The sequence below is a fragment of the Emys orbicularis genome, chromosome 13 (assembly GCF_028017835.1).
Source record: "Emys orbicularis isolate rEmyOrb1 chromosome 13, rEmyOrb1.hap1, whole genome shotgun sequence".
NCBI lineage: Eukaryota > Metazoa > Chordata > Testudines > Emydidae > Emys > Emys orbicularis.
In genome coordinates this window covers 12177563-12195855 of record NC_088695.1, presented here as the reverse complement: position 1 = coordinate 12195855, position 18293 = coordinate 12177563, and the positions used below count along the sequence as shown (strand labels likewise).

At 44.3% G+C, this 18293-nt stretch overlaps 1 protein-coding gene and 1 pseudogene across 1 annotated transcript; both read right to left on the bottom strand.

Annotated features, from left to right (window-relative positions):
- Positions 1–1260: 1260 nt before the first annotated feature.
- On the bottom strand, positions 1261–2209 carry LOC135887931 (olfactory receptor 14A16-like; annotated as a pseudogene).
- A 13663-nt stretch (positions 2210–15872) lies between these two features.
- Positions 15873–16832, bottom strand: LOC135887891 (olfactory receptor 14A16-like). The gene has a single exon (XM_065415677.1). The coding sequence runs from the start codon at positions 16830–16832 to the stop codon at positions 15873–15875; it is 960 nt and encodes a 319-aa protein (XP_065271749.1).
- Positions 16833–18293: the final 1461 nt, after the last annotated feature.

The window sequence follows — 18293 nt, the reverse complement described above, 5'->3', positions numbered from 1 at the left end:
AATGCACCAATTGTAAGGCTTTATTTGACTGGGAAAGGAGAGAAATGGAGACAGTGTCAGGGTCTGACACCAGTTTGTTGTTAGCCTTAAGCCCTATGTATAACCCTAACCCATATCGAACAGGGACTTAAGCATGAGTTTACCTTTAAACCTTCAATGGGGCCACTCATACGATTAAAGTAAAGACTGTGCTGAAATGGCTGTGGAATCAGGGCCTTTGTACAGAGTATTCAAAGGGAGTGAGTTTTAAATTCATAATCATGAGTGTTTGGAGCAGATCCTCAGCTGGTGAAAATTCTCAGAGATCTATTGAGTTCAATGGAGCTATGACAATTTAAACCAGCTGAGGATTGCCTCCTTGATTTTTAAGGATCCCGAGTGTGATACTTCCATTTGTTCAGAGAAATGAAAGAGAGTATGTTAAAAATGTATCCTGTCATAACAGCTCAAAGTTCAAACACCAAGTATTTTAGGATGAACTGTTTGTAAATGACAGATAGACTAAGATATAGCCATAAAAATCATTGTTAAATAATGTTTAATAAGGAGTATTTATAAGAAAATCATGATCTGGATATAGACAATCATTAACAGGAAAAGAAGCACAATAATTTGCACAATAATCTCCATAGATTATTCATTATTTACCTAGCTAGCTAACATAATTCACAATGAAATAGAAATCTATCATTATGAATAAATGAGGTTGTCATTGTGGGGAGCAAACCTTCAGCTCACTCAGAAAACCCCATCAAAGTGATGATATATTGGCACTTCCAAGAGAGAACAAACATCGAAAATCCTGTCTAACCAAACACTCACCACCTCCCCAGGCTTTCCCACCTCCAAAGAAACAAACCAAACCACCAGCCAACCAGTTAAGCAAAGAAAAAAAAAAGATAAAAATCTGACAAACGAGTAAACAAGAAATACAAAGAACAAATGCATTGATACCTCAATCAGAAATTACCCCCCAAAATAAGAAGAGCCAGAGACCTCACTAGGGACTTTGCTATGGCTACTGATTTGATGGGCAAGGTGTTCAGATAGTATGGTGATGGGTAGCAGTATATGATAGATAGATTCCGATCTTATTTACATTGGTGTAAACCTATAATAACTTCTTTTTTCTTGAGTCATGTTTGTCTGGAGTTTTACTAGTGTAAATACCCAATTCTGCATAAACAGATTGAACAGTATTTTGTCATGGAGGCGATAATGTCATCAGCTGATTATATAAAGAAACAAAGAATGAAATTGTTACTGAAGGACAAATATGGACATTTTGTTCTCAGTGAATAACCTCCAACCTATCAGTTTACTCAGTGCACCTTTGAGCTCCTTGTTTCTCATGCTGTAGATGATCGGATTCATCATTGGTGGCAGGACAGAATAGAGAACAGCCACCACTAGATCCAGACCTGGAGGTGGGTTTCAAATAGGCAAAGGTCCCAGTACAAATAAACAAGGAGACCACAATGAGGTGAGGGAGGCAGGTGGAGAAGGCTTTATGCCGGCCCTGCTCAGAGGGGATTCTCACCACTGTGGTGAAGATCTGAACATATGACACAATTATGAAAACAAAGCAGCTTGAGGCTAAGCACACACTAAAGACGAGAATCCCGACTTCACTGAGGTCTGAGTCAGAGCAGGCGAGCTTGAGTAGCTGGGGGATTTCACAGAAGAACTGATCCACCATGTTGCCTCCACAGAAGGATATTGCAAACGTGTTTCCAGTGTGCACTGCAGAGTAGAGAAAAACACTGATCCAGGCACTGGCAGCCATTTGGACACAAGCTTTTCTGTTCATCACTGTCTCATAGTGCAGTGGTTGGCAGATGGCGACATATCGGTCGTATGCCATGATGGTCAGGATGGCAAAATCTGCTGAAGCAAAGAAGGCAAAGAGAAAGACTTGGGCAACACATGCAGAATAAGAAATCGATCTGGTGTTCATGAGGGAATTGGCCATGGATTTGGGGATGGTGACAGAGATGGAGCCGAGGTCTAGGATGGACAGATTCATCAGGAAGAAGTACATGGGGGTGTGAAGTTGGTGGTTGAGGGCTATGGCTATGAAGATGAGAAGATTCCCCACCAGCGATAAAAGGTAAAGCGCTAGAAACACCACAAAGTGTAAAATCTGCAGTTCCCGAACATCAGAGAATCCCAGGAGAAGGAATTCGGTCACGGCGGTTTGGTTGGACATTTTCTTCCTCAGTATGCTGTGTGACGGCTGTGGAAGGAATGAGAAAGACAATGGTCAGGATTAGAGTGATACAGGGAATAGCCCTGATTCCCCTTTCTCTAATATCTCATTATATGAATGTCAAAGATGCACAGCACTCGTCACTTACAATGTTTAGGTGTTGTTAGTGCTCTCGCATCTGACAAGCAATCAGTCCTGTTATCAAATTAGTGTAATTGGGTCAGCTCCTTTAAAGTCAATGGAGCTTCATTACTTTACCCCATCTGAGGATTTGGCCCAAGATGTGGCTTGTTAAAATGCAGTATGAAGATTGGAACAGAGTACAATCCAAACCCAAAAAATCGTCCAAAGGAGGTCCCTCTGTTGCGACCATCACCAAGCTCACAGCTTGGCTATGAAACAGATAGACTAAAATGCCAACACATTTTAAATGCCTGTAACAATGGACTAGCAGCATCCCTCCATCACCGCTATGTTGTGTCGTTTATTCTGTGCTGTGCAGTGCAAGGGTTGTCAGGACACTTGGGCTCTACTCTTGTCTCTGCCAGTGACCTGCTGTGTGACCTTCGGCCAGTCATTTCCCCTCTTTCTGCCTCTGTTTCCCCTCTCTGCCTTTCTCTGCAGTGTCAACTAGGACTGTAAAGGCTTTTGGAGAGAGTCTGTGGGGCAGATTTGTAAAGGTATTCAGGCACCTAGTGGGGTTCTCAAAACATCTAGGTCCCCAACAACCCTTGAAATTAACAAGTTATAAGCTCCTAGGTGCTTTTGAAAATCCCACTAGGTGCCAAAATACCTCTGGAAACATGGCCCCATGTCTTGTTATGTGTAAGTTCTGCACATCCATTTGCACCGTTTATACTCAGCCAGCAGCAGTGTGGAGCTAGGACAGGAGCTCTGAGTTCTACTCCCAGTCATTTCCCGTATGTTCTTGAACGGTGTCAGGATAGACAGGGTTTGGCTGCTTGGTTCAACTCTAACACAGGGTTAAAAGGGGTTAGTCTGTATAAAACACAGTTATTCACTTGTTACCTTCTTACAATTATCACTTTGAAAGAGATATCACACAGATGCAATAGAATAAATGGACTTGAAATTTATGCTTCATCAGAGAATATTAATGATCCCCAATTAATTTAAAGTTTAAGACAGGTTGGAAATTTTTAGATGTATCTTTTATAATGGACATTGGTTTTTTAGCTAAACAACAACAAATTTCAGTATCTGTCTGCTTTTCTCAAACATTTTGGGATTATTGTGTAAAGAATCTGAAAACTCAAAAAAACAAACATTTTTGGTTTTGTGATAAAAAAAATCGAGTTTTCAGTAGAAAGTTTTCATTTGCCAAAAATTAAAAAGTAAATAAATTGATTTTGCATTTTCAGTGAAATGTCAACCTTTTCCTGAGAGGCAGAAAAATTCCTCTCAGCAGTAGATAATTGATTAAAATGAGAGTAAAGTCTTAACAAGTTCATATTCTAATTCATATTTATCATCTGAATTTCCCCCGTATGATTTCCCCTGTATATTGTTAATTGAAATAACAAACTTACTGTGCTGATCTTTGTGGATTTTTTTCCCAATATATGACGCTTTCAGTCATCCAGCACCAGGATTCTTTGGTCAATATCTATCTATATAACACAAACTAGAAGCTAAAGGCACTGGTATCTGTACGCCATTTCACCACTCACTCTGTGACTGAACTAGACTCAGACCTGTTGCTCTTTGCAGGCGATCTGTGTGTAGCTGGCTTTGATTTGCACTGGCATTAAAGGACCCATGCTGCAGGAAGGTGATTTATCCACTTCTATTTCCTAAGGGCTAGTGGGACTCACTCCCAGGAGCCCTGCACAGCTCAGCAGCAAAGGCCCAGAGGCAAGTACATAGATGCCTTGGTGATAAAGCCAAAAGTGTCCTTCTGATCCTCTAATCTGATCCCCTGCCTAGCACAGGGCCTACGATCTCCCCAGGTTCCCTGATTCCTGCCCAACTTCTGTGTTATCTGTAGGCCAGGATTACAAATGGATTTAGGCATGTAATTAGATGGAGACAGGCACTGACTGGGATTTATCAAAGCTCCTATGTGAGATAAGTGGCTAAATCCCATGGGCATTCAATGGGAGTTGGGTGTCTAAACTGTTGGTGCTATTGTTAATCCCAGTAGGCACCTATCAGCTTCTTTAGGTGCCCAAGCCCCTTTGTAATCCTGGCACTGCAACTTTTCTGTTGACTTCCAAGCCCTGCGCTTCTTTGCAATTTCAGAAAATGAAGGCAGGGATTTGCAAAGGAGCCTAAGGGAGCAGGGCCGGCTCTAGGATTTTTGCCGCCCCAAGTAGAAACAATTTTGCCCCCCCCCCCCAGTTTTTTCTTACCCCACCCCCAGCCCCGCCTCAGCTCCGCCCCTTCCCCAAATCCCCAGCCCTGCCTCCTCCCCCCAGGCTCTCAAGCCTAGGAGGGAGGGGGAGAAGCGGCGCGCGCGCCGTGGCCATTCGGAGTCTCCCCCTCCCTCCCTCCCAGGCTCTCAAACTTAGGAGGGAGGGTGAGCAGCGGCGCACGAATCAGCTGTTTCGCGCGCCACCGCCGCTCGGGATCTCCCCCTCCCTCCCAGGTTTGAGAGCCTGGGAGGGAGGGGGAGCAGCGGCGTGCGCATCAGATGTTTCGCTTGCCGCAGCCGCTCGGGATCTCCTCCCTCCCAGGTTTGAGAGCCTGGGAGGGAGGGGGAGCAGCGGCGCGCGAATCAGCTGTTTCTTGTGCCACGGCACGTGAGCGGCAGTAGCGGCGGTGAGCTAGGGCGGCCGGGGCACATTTTTAGGGGCGGCATTCTGGCGCCGGCCATGCCGCCCCTAAAAATGTGCCGCCCCAAGCACCAGCTTGTTTTGCTGGTGCCTAGAGCCGGCCCTGAAAGGGAGTAACACATGTACATCTTGGGCTTCTAACTCCCTAAGACTCCCTTAAGAATCGCGACCTTAAATGATAGCAAGTAGAGCAGTCAGTAGTGACTAGAGAAAGGGGACATACACAATGGATGGTATAAAATCATTTTCTAAAGATCAGCTTCTATTAATTTGACCTAATTTTGCAATGTAGACATACCCTAAGGCTGCAAGATCAAGCACCCAGGATGAGGCTTGAACCAACAACTGTGAAATTAAGAATCCCATGCTCTACCAACTGAGCTAGTCAGGTCATCCCTAAAGCCTTTTCAAAGGCACAGATGGTGCAGCAGGAGCCCTAAGGAAGTTTCTTTGCGAGCTGAGATTCATTCTCTGACATTTGCCTTCTTTCCTGGTTCCTTCGCTCTCCAGCTAGCAAACAGGGCCTGTTACAAGGCTGGTTAGCTGCTGGTGTCTAGACCAGAGATGTGGGGTTCATCTAGCAGCTGCTCAGAGAAACCTTTGCGGGAGGGTGGAATTTAGGATTCTCCCACCAGGAGGAGGTGCTGTTGCACTCATCCAGTGAGGGAGATTCCAAAAAAGCATCCCAGCTCCCAAACAGGGGGCAGACAAGACAGTCCCCCACCAACCGCCAGACACATATTTTTGCAGGGAATCAGATCTCCCAGGGGTAAAACTCCTCCAAGGATGTGCGGCTCCAGGAATGTCAGATAAGGAAATGACTGTTTGTCTTAGGAGGTGGGTGAGGGAAACCTGCAGGGCCTTAGGCCCCTCCAGTGTCTGATTAAACCATTTTTGGGGAAGGGGCCTGGGTAGCCAAGGAAGACAAAGACAGGAAAGAAGGGCTTACAGCTGCTGTACAAACACCATGTTCCCAGGGGACCAAGAGAAGCAGCGGGGGTTCAGCACTTTGGCTGCTTCCTGAGGGCACAGAACTAACAACATGGCAAAGCTCAGAGCCTCATTACACGGAGTCAGAATGCTATCAGCTCACAGCAAGGGGGAGCAACACCCCTCCTTTAGTTCTATGCTAGCGCTCCTACCAGCTGAGTGTCCTTCCCAGAAGAGGGTGCAGGTAGGCTGCTGAGAGGGTGGCACTGGGGTACATGAAAGCAGCGGAGGCTTGTTCCTCTTGAGTTTTCTTTGTGTTGCTCTTGTGATTCTGAGGGAGGAAGCTGAAGAACAATTTGAGTTTGCTTCAGTGCCTTCGGTTGGGCTCAGTTTGTGACCCTGACCACAGGGGTTCCTGCACTCTCAGCTCTTAACCACTCAGGAGAATGGACAATGGACCAACTTCATATGTTGGGCAGAAAGTTGCCTAGGAAAGATTAGCATAGGTGAGAAAAGAGGAGTGGATGTGAGCTTTCTTGGTTCTTAGATGTTTTGGCTGGTTGTGAGAAGGGCAAATTGTCAACACAGGCTGGGAGGCTTACTGCGGCCAGCTGTGTAGACATATCCTTAGAGGTGTTTTTGAAAAATCTGTCCTGTACTGCCATTGTTCCCAATGGTTCTACACAGCATAAATCATCGTCTACATGGTGCCATCAGACAACCCTTCAATAAAGGTCAACAAATTCTTTTCTCTCTTTTACTTGGTCCTAATTCCAATGGTTAAATCCCTTATATATACTCTGAGAAACAAAGAGGTGAATGAGGCCATAAGGAAATCCATCAGCAAATGGGCTACCACCAATGGAAATCTGACTCTCCCAAACTATATCTTAAGTTGCAATAAGACAGTGATGGGGGTTGCTGTTGTCAAAGCTGCTTAAGGGAGTTAGATGGCCTTATTTTGAAAATCCCAGAACTCTCGGAAGGATGCCACAAAGCCCACATCTTCCAGCAAGCTGTTATTAAAGTGCCAATAGGCCAGCCCTGGCCTCTCCACGCTGAGAGCGGCTGTCACGGTCACCAGATGGTGATCTGAGAACGGGGCCAGCCGGATGCTGGAGGAGTGGGGCCATGAAAGTTGACAGCTTAGACCTGCTGTGGGACAGTGTTTCTGTGGAAAAGACAGCCCAGCCTGCACTAGAATAACAGAAGATTAGGGTTGGAAGAGACCTCAGGAGGTCATTTAGATCAATCCCCTGCTCAAATCAGGACCAACACCAACTAAATCATCCCAGCCAAGGCTTTGTCAAGCCAGGCCTTAATAACCTCTAAGGATGGAGATTCCACCACCTCTCTAGATAACGCATTCCAGTGCTTCACCACCCTCCTAGTTTTTCCTAATATCCAACCTAGACCCCCCCCCCCCACTACAACTTGAGATCATTGCTTCTTGTTCTGTCATCTGCCAACACTGAGAACAGCCTAGCTCCATCCTCTATGGAACCCCCCTTCAGGTAACTGAAGGCTGCTATCAAATCCCCCCCTTACTCTTCTGTTCTGCAGACTAAATTATCCCAGTTCCCTCAGCCTCTCCTAGTAAGTCATGTGCCCCAGCCCCCTAATCATTTTCATTGCCCTCTGCTGGATTCTCTCCAATTTCTCCACATACCTTCTGTAGTGGGGAGACCAAAACTGGATGCAGTACTCCAGATGTGGCCTCACCAGTGCCGAATAGAGGGGAATAATCACTTCCCTCAATCTGTTGGCAATGCTCCTACAAATACAGCCCAATAGGTCATTGGTCTTCTTGGCAACAAGGGCACACTGCGGATTCATATCCAGCTTCTCGTCCCCTGTAATCCCCAGGTCCTTTTCTGCAGAACTGCTGCTTAGCCAGTTGGTGCCCAGCCATGTAGCGGTGCATGGGATTCTTCCTTCCTAAGTGCAGAACTCTGCACTTGTCCTTGTTGAACCTCATCAGATTTGTTTTGGCCCAATCCTTCAATTTGTCTAGGTCACTCTGGACCCTATCCCTACCCTCCAGCGTATCTACCTCTCCCCCCAGCTTAGTGTCATCTGCAAACTTGCTGAGGGTGCAATTCATCCCATCATCCAGATCATTAATAAAGATGTTAAAGAAAACCGGCCCCAGGACTGAACCCCGGGGGAACTCTGCTTGATACCGGCTGCCTACAAGACATCGAGCCATTGATCACTACCCATTGAACCCGACAATCTAGTCAGCTTTCTATGCACCTTAGAGTCCATTCATCCAATCCATACTTTTTTAACTTGATGGCAAGAATACTCTGGGATTCCATATCAAAAGCTTTGCTAAAGTCAAGATATATCATGTCCACTGCTTTCCCCATATCCACAGAGACAGTTATCTCATCATAAAAGGCAATCAGGTTGGTCTAGCATGACTTGCCCTTGGTGAATCCATGTTGACTGTTCCTGATCACCTTCCTCTCCTCCAAGTGCTTCAAAATGGATTCCTTGAGGACCTGCTCCATGATTTTTCTGGGGAGTGAAGTGAGGCTGACCATTCTGTAGTTCCCTGGGTTCTCTTTCTTCCCTTTTTAAAATATGGGCACTATATTTGCCTTTTTCCAATCGTCCCCGACCTCCCCGAATCACCATGAATTTTCAAAGATAATGGCCAATGGCAGGGCTGCCCAGGGTGGGGGCAAGTGGGGCAATTTGCCCCAGGCCCTGGGCCCCATAGGGGCCCCCACGAGAGTTTTCAGGGACTCTCACGAGAGTTTTCGGCGGGACTTCGGCGGCAGGTCTTTCAGTGCCGCCAAGCACACCCGGAGCAAAGACCCAGAGCTTGTTCGGCTCCAGGTCTTCGGCGGCAATTCAGCAGGGAGGGCTTCTTCCACTCTAGATCTTCGGCAGCAATTCGGCAGCGAGGGTTCCTTCCGCTCCGGGTCTTCGATGGTAGTTTGGCGGCGGGTCATTCACTCGCTGCGGGACCCACCGCCAAAGTGCCCCGAAGACCCAGAGTGGAAGGACCCCCACCGCCGAAGACCCCAGGCCCCCTGAATCCTCTGGGAGGCCCTGCCCAATGGCTCTGCAATCACATCAGCCAATTCCTTCCGCACCCTTGGATGCATTACATCTGGCAGCAAGGTTCCCCCACTGAGAGCTGAAATCGCTGAGAGGTGGGTGGAACCTCGAGAAACTTGCAGATATCACAGAGGCAGGTGGCAGCAGAAGGTGACAGTGCAGGGCAATTGGGGACACAGTGGTACAAAGAATGGTGGCATGACAAACAACAACGGCTAGAGCATTGGACTATGTTTTAGTGACTTCACTCCAGAATGCTAGATTTGTGACTGGGAAACTTCTCTCTCTCTCTCTCTCTCTCTCTCTCTCTCTCTCTCTCTCTCTCTCTCTCTCTCTCTCTCTCTCTGTGTATATATATATATATAGAGAGAGAGAGTATAGGCCAAGATTTTTAAAATGTATTATTTGCCAAGCTCGTTATCTCACAACATCGCTATCTCAAGAGGTCATTATCTTGGGGTGTTTCTGTACTAAACTTTTTTATTATTATAATTATTTTTATGTAAGAACGGCCATACTGGGTCAGACCAATGGTCCATCTATCCCAGTATCCTGTCTTCCGACAGTGACTATTTCAGGTGCTTCAGGGGGAATGAACAGAATAGGGACTCATGGAGTGATTCATCCCCTGTTGTCCACTCCCAGCTTCTGGCAAACAGAGACTAGGGGCACTCAGAGCATGGTTTTGCATCCCTGCCCATCCTGGCTAATAGCCATTGAAGGACTTAATCTCCATGAACGTATCTAGTTCTTTTTTGAACCCTGTTATAATTTTGGCCTTCACAACATCCCTGGCAATTAGTTACATGGGTGACTGTGCATTGTGTGAAAAAATACTTTCTTTTGTTTGTTTTAAACCTGCTGCCTATTAATTTCATTGGGTGACCCCTGGTTCTTGTGTTAAGTGAAGTGGTAAATAACACTTCCTTTTTCATATTCTCAACATCAGTCAAGATTTTATAAGCCTCTATCATATCCCCTCATATCAGACTTGCGTCTGATGAAGTGGGCATTCACCCACGAAAGCTTATGCTCCAATACTTCTGTTAGTCTTAAAGGTGCCAGAGGACCCTCTGTTGCTTTTTCCAGATTCAGACTAACACGGCTACCCCTCTGATACTTGATCCCCTCTCAGTCGTCTCTTTTCCAAGCTGAAAATTTCCAGTCTTATTAATCTCTCTTCATATGGAATCTGTTCCATACCCCTAATCATTTTTGTTGCCCTTCTCTATACCTTTTCCAATTCTAATATATCTTTTTTGAGATGGGGTAAGCAGAACTGCACACAGTATTCAAGATGTGGGCATATCATGGATTTATATAGTACAAGTGGAGGAGCTTGGTTTGCCAGATTGATCAAATAAACTAATACTGGCAATCTGTATGAAAAGGCTGCAAAACACCATGCCTCTGGACTGCATCACCATGCAGAAAGCCTTATAAGGCAGTCACTGTCAAATCCAATTTTATAAGAACTTATTGATGCTGTTAAGAATGCTGGAGACACAACTCAGTTTATGTGAACCAACATGGCTGTTGCATCATACCACACACTGCAAATCAGAGGCCAATGTTAAGTGCATTATCACTTGTTAATCTGAATTTGGACACTGGTTTCAAACAAGACTGGCAAATGCTCACTATCTTTCTGAAAAAACTCATCTGATTCTCTAGAAGCATGTGGTGCAACAGTGAAAGTCTCAGCAGTTGAAAAAGTGAAGAACTCTCTCACCATATTCAAAATATGTTCATACATGGCTGATGAATGCACCAGTGCAAATAGGCATCAAGTATTATGTATCAAATATTAAGTCATCGCGTATGTCATTGATGTTTGTGGTAGGCCAGTAGATGCATTCTAGATGTTCAGGTTATAGAAGACACATCAGCTACATTTGGGACATCTAAGAAGAGTTAAATGCATGTAAATTGAACCTCAAACAGATGGTTGCTTGTGCATTTGATGGAGCTACAAACATCTTTGGAAGACATGGTGGAGTACAAGCTTTTCTCAGAGAAAAGTGTAACCCTAATCTCTCCTATACACAGTGCAGAGGCCATCTACTCCAGCAAGCGCTAGTACAAGCTGCAGAATCTTCAAAAGACATTAAAAAGCAATAAATATGCTGGCTTTTTATACTCTTTTTTTTTTCAGCAAGAGTCCAAAAGGACTGAACCTCTTGGAAACAGAGAGAAGATACACTGGGATTGAAGTTCAAATTAGTCCAACTTGGGAAAACCTGCTGGCTTTCTCATGAGCGATCCTCGGCTGTTGTCTTAAAATTACTGCAACTGTTATTAATGGCTTTGGAAAGTATCCACCGAGATAGGACGGATCTAAGTAGTGAGGATGGTGGATTACTTTTGCTACTATGTTCAGAGAAGACTATTGCAATTCTCTCTCTTGTAAGTCTCCTGTTAAAACCACTTGGTAACCACCATTATACAATGACATCCAGGCATCTGCTGCTACAGTAGTAGATCTTTGTCCAGCAATAGAAGCTACCCTTGGATCAATCACAGATATCCACTGAAAATGTACTGGAAGAAGCAAAGACTTCAGTTCAGAAGTTGACTAATGAAGGTACTTATATTGACTCCTTAAGTGAAGAGGACAAGAAGTGTTTGTTAAGCCAGCTGAAAAAGTACACAGACTTGATTCTTACAAATCTACAGTAGCAATTTCTGGATTCTATCAACCTCCACGTCATTTTTGGAGATGCCTGTCTTATAAAACACCAACAGTTGAGTGGAGTGAGGCACTACCAGCAATGGGGTTGCCATGTGATCAGGACAGAATAGAGAACTTGAACACAGAGTGTAATATGATACGACGAATGAATGAAGATTTAACTTCAACTTCTTTATCATCACTAGTGGTTTGACCCAATTTTTGTGCTATGTTTCCTGGGATGAAAGATGTAGTAATTCATCTCTTGCTACTCCCAGTGACAACAGCTACAGTTGAGTGTTCTTTTTCCTCATTAAATAGAATTTTGTTTACTAAAAGAAGTCGCCTTCTGCCTGATCATGAGCATGTCATGAAGGACTGGAAGTAACAGACACACAAGAAGACACCAAAGAGTGCAAAAAACTAAGACGGATGTTGATGCTGTGCTTCCTATTAGGCTTGAGTAGCCAACTTTAATTTTTATGATGATTTTAAAACATGAGTTAAATCTAATAAAATGGTCATGAAACATTTTTCTGTTTTTACTATGTTGTCATACAGCCCACCTTTGCACTAACAGTCTCAACCTTAGTTTGCCCTCACCCCCCTGAATATTCCAACCCCCCCCCCATTTCAATTACTGGGGGAAACAATGGTGGGGGGAGTGTAGGGAGGTCCATGTGATTATCTCCCACTGCCTCCCTACAGTGATTTATCCCCACAGACCCAGCCACAGACCCACAGCCCTCTTTCCCCACAAACCCAGGAGATCCACCCCCTCTCATGCAGTCCAGGCAGGAATGTGTTTGCTGCAGGGAGCCAGCATGCTCAGCTGGGCAGTAGCTATGTGAGCTCTCCACACCAAACAAACAGGAAGAGCAATTTCAAAACTTCCTGGGGCTTTGAAAGGGAAGGGGCGCACGCCAGTGTAGCTGGATGCAGGGTAGCAGGGTTCAAAACGGTGAATAGAGCAGTCACGGTGGACATTGTGGAGTACCTCCTGAAGGCCATTTTATGCTGATGTAAGGAATGTAGTATCTACACTGACACTGTGTCGCTCTATCTATGTCGCAAAAAACTCCACGCCCCTCATCAAGGTGGTTTTATTATGCTGGCGTAGCAGGAGAGTTACATCAGTGGGCTAAGAATTGCAGTGTGTACATCACCACTGTATCTTTGACAGAAGCTGCCTTTTGTCGACAAAACTGTGTAATGTAGACAAGGCCACAGTGTCGCAGCTAAATATGAGGTAGAACAGATAGTTTAGCATAAGTAGTTAGCACATATTCCAGGTACCATTCAAGATGAAGTGTCACATTAACACTCCTCTGGTCATAGAACAAAACAAAGCAGACAGAAGACCAAGTGGCAGCTCTGCAATCTTCCCCCACTCAACACTCTCTGGAAATGTGCCTCTACCCTTCCCTGGAAAGACCCTTTCTGTACATAAAAGGAGATTCCCTTCTCCATATCCCTGCATGATTTCTTAGTAATGGACCACAAGGGTGCAAATTATGGCCAGTAATGTTGATATTAGTGCGATGGGGAGACATCCTCTAGGAACTGGACAAAGATCCCCAGTGCATTTCATACAGGCCACCATAAAGAAATCAGAAAAACCTAACAATTATTTATCCAGAACTGAACAGCTTCAAATGGAATGATTGTGGGAGCCTCACATCAGAATACCCCTAACACTGATGACATGGACGGGGCACTGGATCCTTTCTCTATGCAAGCACTCGTCAATGATGATCTCTCTCTCTCTCCTCCATTCATCAGTGTGCTGTCTAAAGTCACTGACACACCAGGTCCCGGAATCCTAATTATTGAAAGAAGCCAGCAAGAGTGGAAGAATGACTCCCCCCTCTATTGAAATGGGGTACTACCAGTGCTGTAACACTCAGTGAGCCAAATCCAATACTGGTGTCAGAGGGCACAGCTGTAATGTAGGTAACATTGCCCTGCCAGTTTACATAAGAGCTGAATTTGTGCTGTTCCTCGCGAGACCCACAGCTTCAAGTCTGGAGACTCCTTGCAAGTTCTCAGAAATGCCGTAAAATCAAGTGGCAGCAATATTTGTGCTATTTGTTCATTTGGACTCATAAGAAAGCCCAAACGCTAGACCTCTGCCCAGTATTGTAAGAATATATGCAAAATACACTGACTTGGTCCACCAAATCCTCACCCATTCATCCTGGGTAACATTCTCCTTCCTTCAGCATTAAACTCTCCCATTAACACATTGTAATTTTTCACCATTAACCAATGGCAGAATTTCCCCCATCAGTCAACTAGACCATTCTCCTCCTTCAACCAGCTGTAGACTTTTCTGCCCTCCACTAACCAGACAAATCTGTCCTTCACCATCCATAGAGTCCTCTGCCCTCTACTAATGATAAGATTATCCTCCATTCACCCACCAAAACATTCTCCAGCAGAACCAGCCATAGACCTCTTTGCCCTTCAACACCCACCGTCTTCTGCACTTGACAACAATCACAGACCTTCCCTCTTCCTTATTCCCTATTCACAATCTATACAATTTGCCTTAACCAAATTAGACTTCTTCCCTTTTCACTGACCAGGAGATCATTCCCCATTTTTAAGGATCCAAAGTATGATACTTCCATTTGTTCAGAGAAGCAAAAGAGAGCATGTTAAAAATGTATCCAGTCAAAACAGCTCAAAGTTCAAACGCTGAGTATTTTAGGATGAACTGTTTGTAAATGACACAGTAAGCTATAGCCATAAAAATCTTTGTTAAATAATGTTTAATAAGGAGTACTTATAAGAAAATCATGATCTGGACATAGACAATCATTAACAGGAAAAGAAACACAATAATTTACACAATAATTTCATTATTTAGCGAGCTAGTTAACATAATTCACAATCAAATAGAAATCTATCATTATGACTAAATGATGTTGTGTGTTAGGATGAGGAAATGTCCTGTCTGTCTGTCTCTCTATCTAATCACATACTCTGCTTTTGTCTATCATATGTAGTGTACACAACCATGCACAAAGATGATATTCTAATACTAATAACAGGCCAACTTCAGAGATCCTTTCTCAGTTTGGATGTGAATAGATCTACATGGGATGGTGTATGGAACACCAGATCAGTGCAAGGATGGCACTTTTCCACTTACACCAAGGTTAGAACAAAACGACCCCAGACAAGAAACTTACACGAGTGTTCATGTCCCTACTGAGTGCTGCCCAATGACTTTGGGCCAGAACCTCATTAGTAGTAAACTTATGATGTTATTGGGTCTACTCTGCATTCATACTGGTCTAGCTGAGTTGGGAAATCTGACCCTTACCTCTCTGTCACACTCACTTTCTCCAGGGTGCTGTCAGCCAAATCTGAATCCTTGTGTATAGAGACTATTGGCCAAATCCTGATCTCCTTGAAGTAATGGGCTAAACCCTAGTGGCTTCCATTGAATACAGATTTGACCTCATTATCCTGAGTCAGATTTTCTTTAGGAAACTCAGGGGACTTTCCACTATAGAAAGAATGACAGGTTTACATATTCATTTACGTAAAAATAATGGAAAAGATACCTAACTGAGATTGTTATTTTTCGAACATATCATTAATAATACAATAATACCCCAACAGTATACACATAATCATTTCTGGAGGAACTCAGCCAAGCAGAAACCTCTTTTGTACCCTTTTATTTTTAAAGGGGAGCAAACCTTCAGCTCACTTAGAAAACCCCATCAGAGAGATGACATATTGCCACTTCCAAGAGAGGACAAACATTGAAAATCCCATCTAACCGAATACTCACCATCTCCCCATGCCTTCCCACCTCCACAACCTCCTGAAACAAAGAAACAAACCAACCAGTTAAGCAAAATGCATTGATACCTCAATCAGAGTTTTTATCCCAAAAAAATAAGCCAGAGATTTCACTACAGACTTTGCTATGGCTACTGATTTTATGGCCAAGGTGCTCAGATAGTATGGTGATGGGTAGCAGTATATGATAGACAGATTCCGATCTTATTTACATTGGTGTAAACCTATAGTAACTTCTTTTTTCTTGAGTCACGTTTGTCTGGATTTTTCTAGTGTAAATACCCAATTCTGCATAAACAAATTGCACAGTATTTTCTCATGGAGGCAATAATGTCATCAGCTGATTATATTTATAAAGAAACACAGAATGAAATTGTTACTGAAGGAGAAATAAGGACATTTTATTCTTAGAGAATAACCTCCAACGTATCAGTTTACTCAGTGCACCTTTGAGCTCCTTGTTTCTCATGCTGTAGATGATTGGATTTATCATTGGTGGAAACACAGAATAGAGAACAGCCACAAAGAGATTTAGAATTGATGGAGAGCTGGAGGTGGGTTTTAAGTAGGCAAAGGTCCCAGTGCAAATAAACAAGGAGACGACAATGAGGTGAGGGAGGCAGGTGGAAAAGGCTTTATGCCGGCCCTGTTCAGAGGGAATTCTCAGCACTGTGGTGAAGATCTGAACATATGAAACAATTATGAAAACAAAGCAGCTTGAGCCTAAGCACACACTAAATATGAGAAACCTGACTTCACTGAGGTCTGAGTCAGAGCAGGCGAGCTTGAGTAGCTGAGGAACTTCACAGAAGAACTGATCCACCACGTTACCGCCACAGAAGGATATTGCAAACGTGTTTCCAGTGTGCACTGCAGAGTAGAGAATGACACTGATCCAGGCACTGGCTGCCATTTGGATACAAGCTCTCCTGTTCATCACTGTCTCATAATGCAGTGGTTGGCAGATGGCAATGTATCGGTCGTATGCCATGACGGTCAGTATGGCAAAATCTGCTGAAGCGAAGAAGAAGATAAGAAAGACTTGAGCAACACATCCAGAATAAGAAATCGATCTGGTGTTCATGAGGGAATTGACCATGGATTTGGGGATGGTGACAGAGATGGAGCCAAGGTCTAGGATGGACAGATTCATCAGGAAGAAGTACATGGGGGTGTGAAGGTGGTGGTCAAGGGCTATGGCTGTGATGATGAGAAGGTTCCCCATCAGGGATATCAGGTAAAGGACTAGAAACACCACAAAGTGTAAAATCTGCAGCTCCTGAACATCAGAGAATCCCAGGAGAAGGAATTCAGTCACCGCGGTTCGGTTGGACATTTTCTTCCTCAGCACACGGTGTGCTGGCTGTAGGGGTACAATGGTCAGAATTAGAGCAACAGAGGGAATGGCCCTTTTCCCCTTTCTCTAATATCTTATTATATGAATGTCAAAGGTGCACAGCACTTATCACTTCCAGTGATTAGGTGTTTTTAGTGCTCCTCGCATCTGACAATCAATCAGTCCCGTTATGACAATCAGTCAGTTACGTTATCACAACTAGTGTAAATTGGGTCGACTCCTTTAAAGTCAATGGAGCTTCGTTACTTTACCCCATCTGAGGATTTGGCCCAAGGTGTGGCTTGTTAAAATGCAGTATGAAGGACGGAACAAAGTACAATCCAAACCCAACAATTCTTCCAAATAATTTGACCATCACCAAGCTCACCGCTCAGCTATGAAACAGAAAATGCCAACACTGCCTGATTCCCACTTTCCAGTGCAATATAATGTGGACTCACCCAGCATCATAAGTAGCAGCTCATCTTCGATTTTTCTACCCTAATCTCTTTGCCTAGATGGCCTGCTGCCTGCTTCCAAACTGATTTATGGCACCAACTCCCAGCTGCACTTCAGCCTGTGTGTAACAATGGACTAGCAGCATCCCTCTGTCATGCTATGTTGTATCATTTACTCTGTGCTGTGTGGTGAAGGGGTTGTCAGGACACTTTTACTCTACTCTTGACTAGCCTAAGGTCACACAGCAGGTCACTGGCAGAGACATTTCCCCTCTTTCTGCCTCTGTTTCCCGTCCCTTCCTCCCTTCCTCTGCTCTGTCTACTAAGACCGTAAGGGCTTTCTGAGAGGGGTTGTGGGGCAGATTTTTAAAGGTATTGATGTACCCAGTGGGATTCTCAATAGCATCAGGGCCCTCAACACCCCTTGATATCAATGAGTTGTGAGCTCCTAGGTGCTTCTGAAAATCCCACTAGGCACCTAAATACATTTGGAAACATGGCCCCATGTCTTGGTACGTGTAAGTTCTACACAGCCATTTACATTCAGTCGGCAGCAGTGTGGAGCTAGGACAGGAGCTCTCAGTTCTGCTCCCAGTGATCTCCTGTATGTCCTTGAATGGTGTCAGGATAGACAGGGTTTGGCTGCTTGGTTCAACTCTATCCCAGGGTTTAAAGGGGCTAGTCTGTATAAAACAGTCTGTGCCCTGTCAACTTTACTGGTCATTCAGTTGTTACCTCCTCATGACTATCACTTTGAAAGAGAAATCACACAGATGCAATAGAATAAATGGTTTGAAATTAAGGTCTTATCAGGCAATATTAATGTTCCCCAATTCATTTAAAGTTTAAGGCTGGTTGGAAATTTTCGGCTGTGTTCTTTTTAATGGCGAGTGGGTTTTCAGCTAAACCACAACAAATCTCAGAATCTGTCTGCTTTTCTCCAAACATTTTGTGATTGGTTTGTAAAGTAATCGAAAACTCAAAAACAAAACATTTTTGGTTT

Bases quoted from the DNA above. Each gene is read 5' to 3' on its own strand.
- LOC135887891 (XM_065415677.1), bottom strand. From the start codon at position 16,832: ATGTCCAACCGAACCGCGGTGACTGAATTCCTTCTCCTGGGATTCTCT.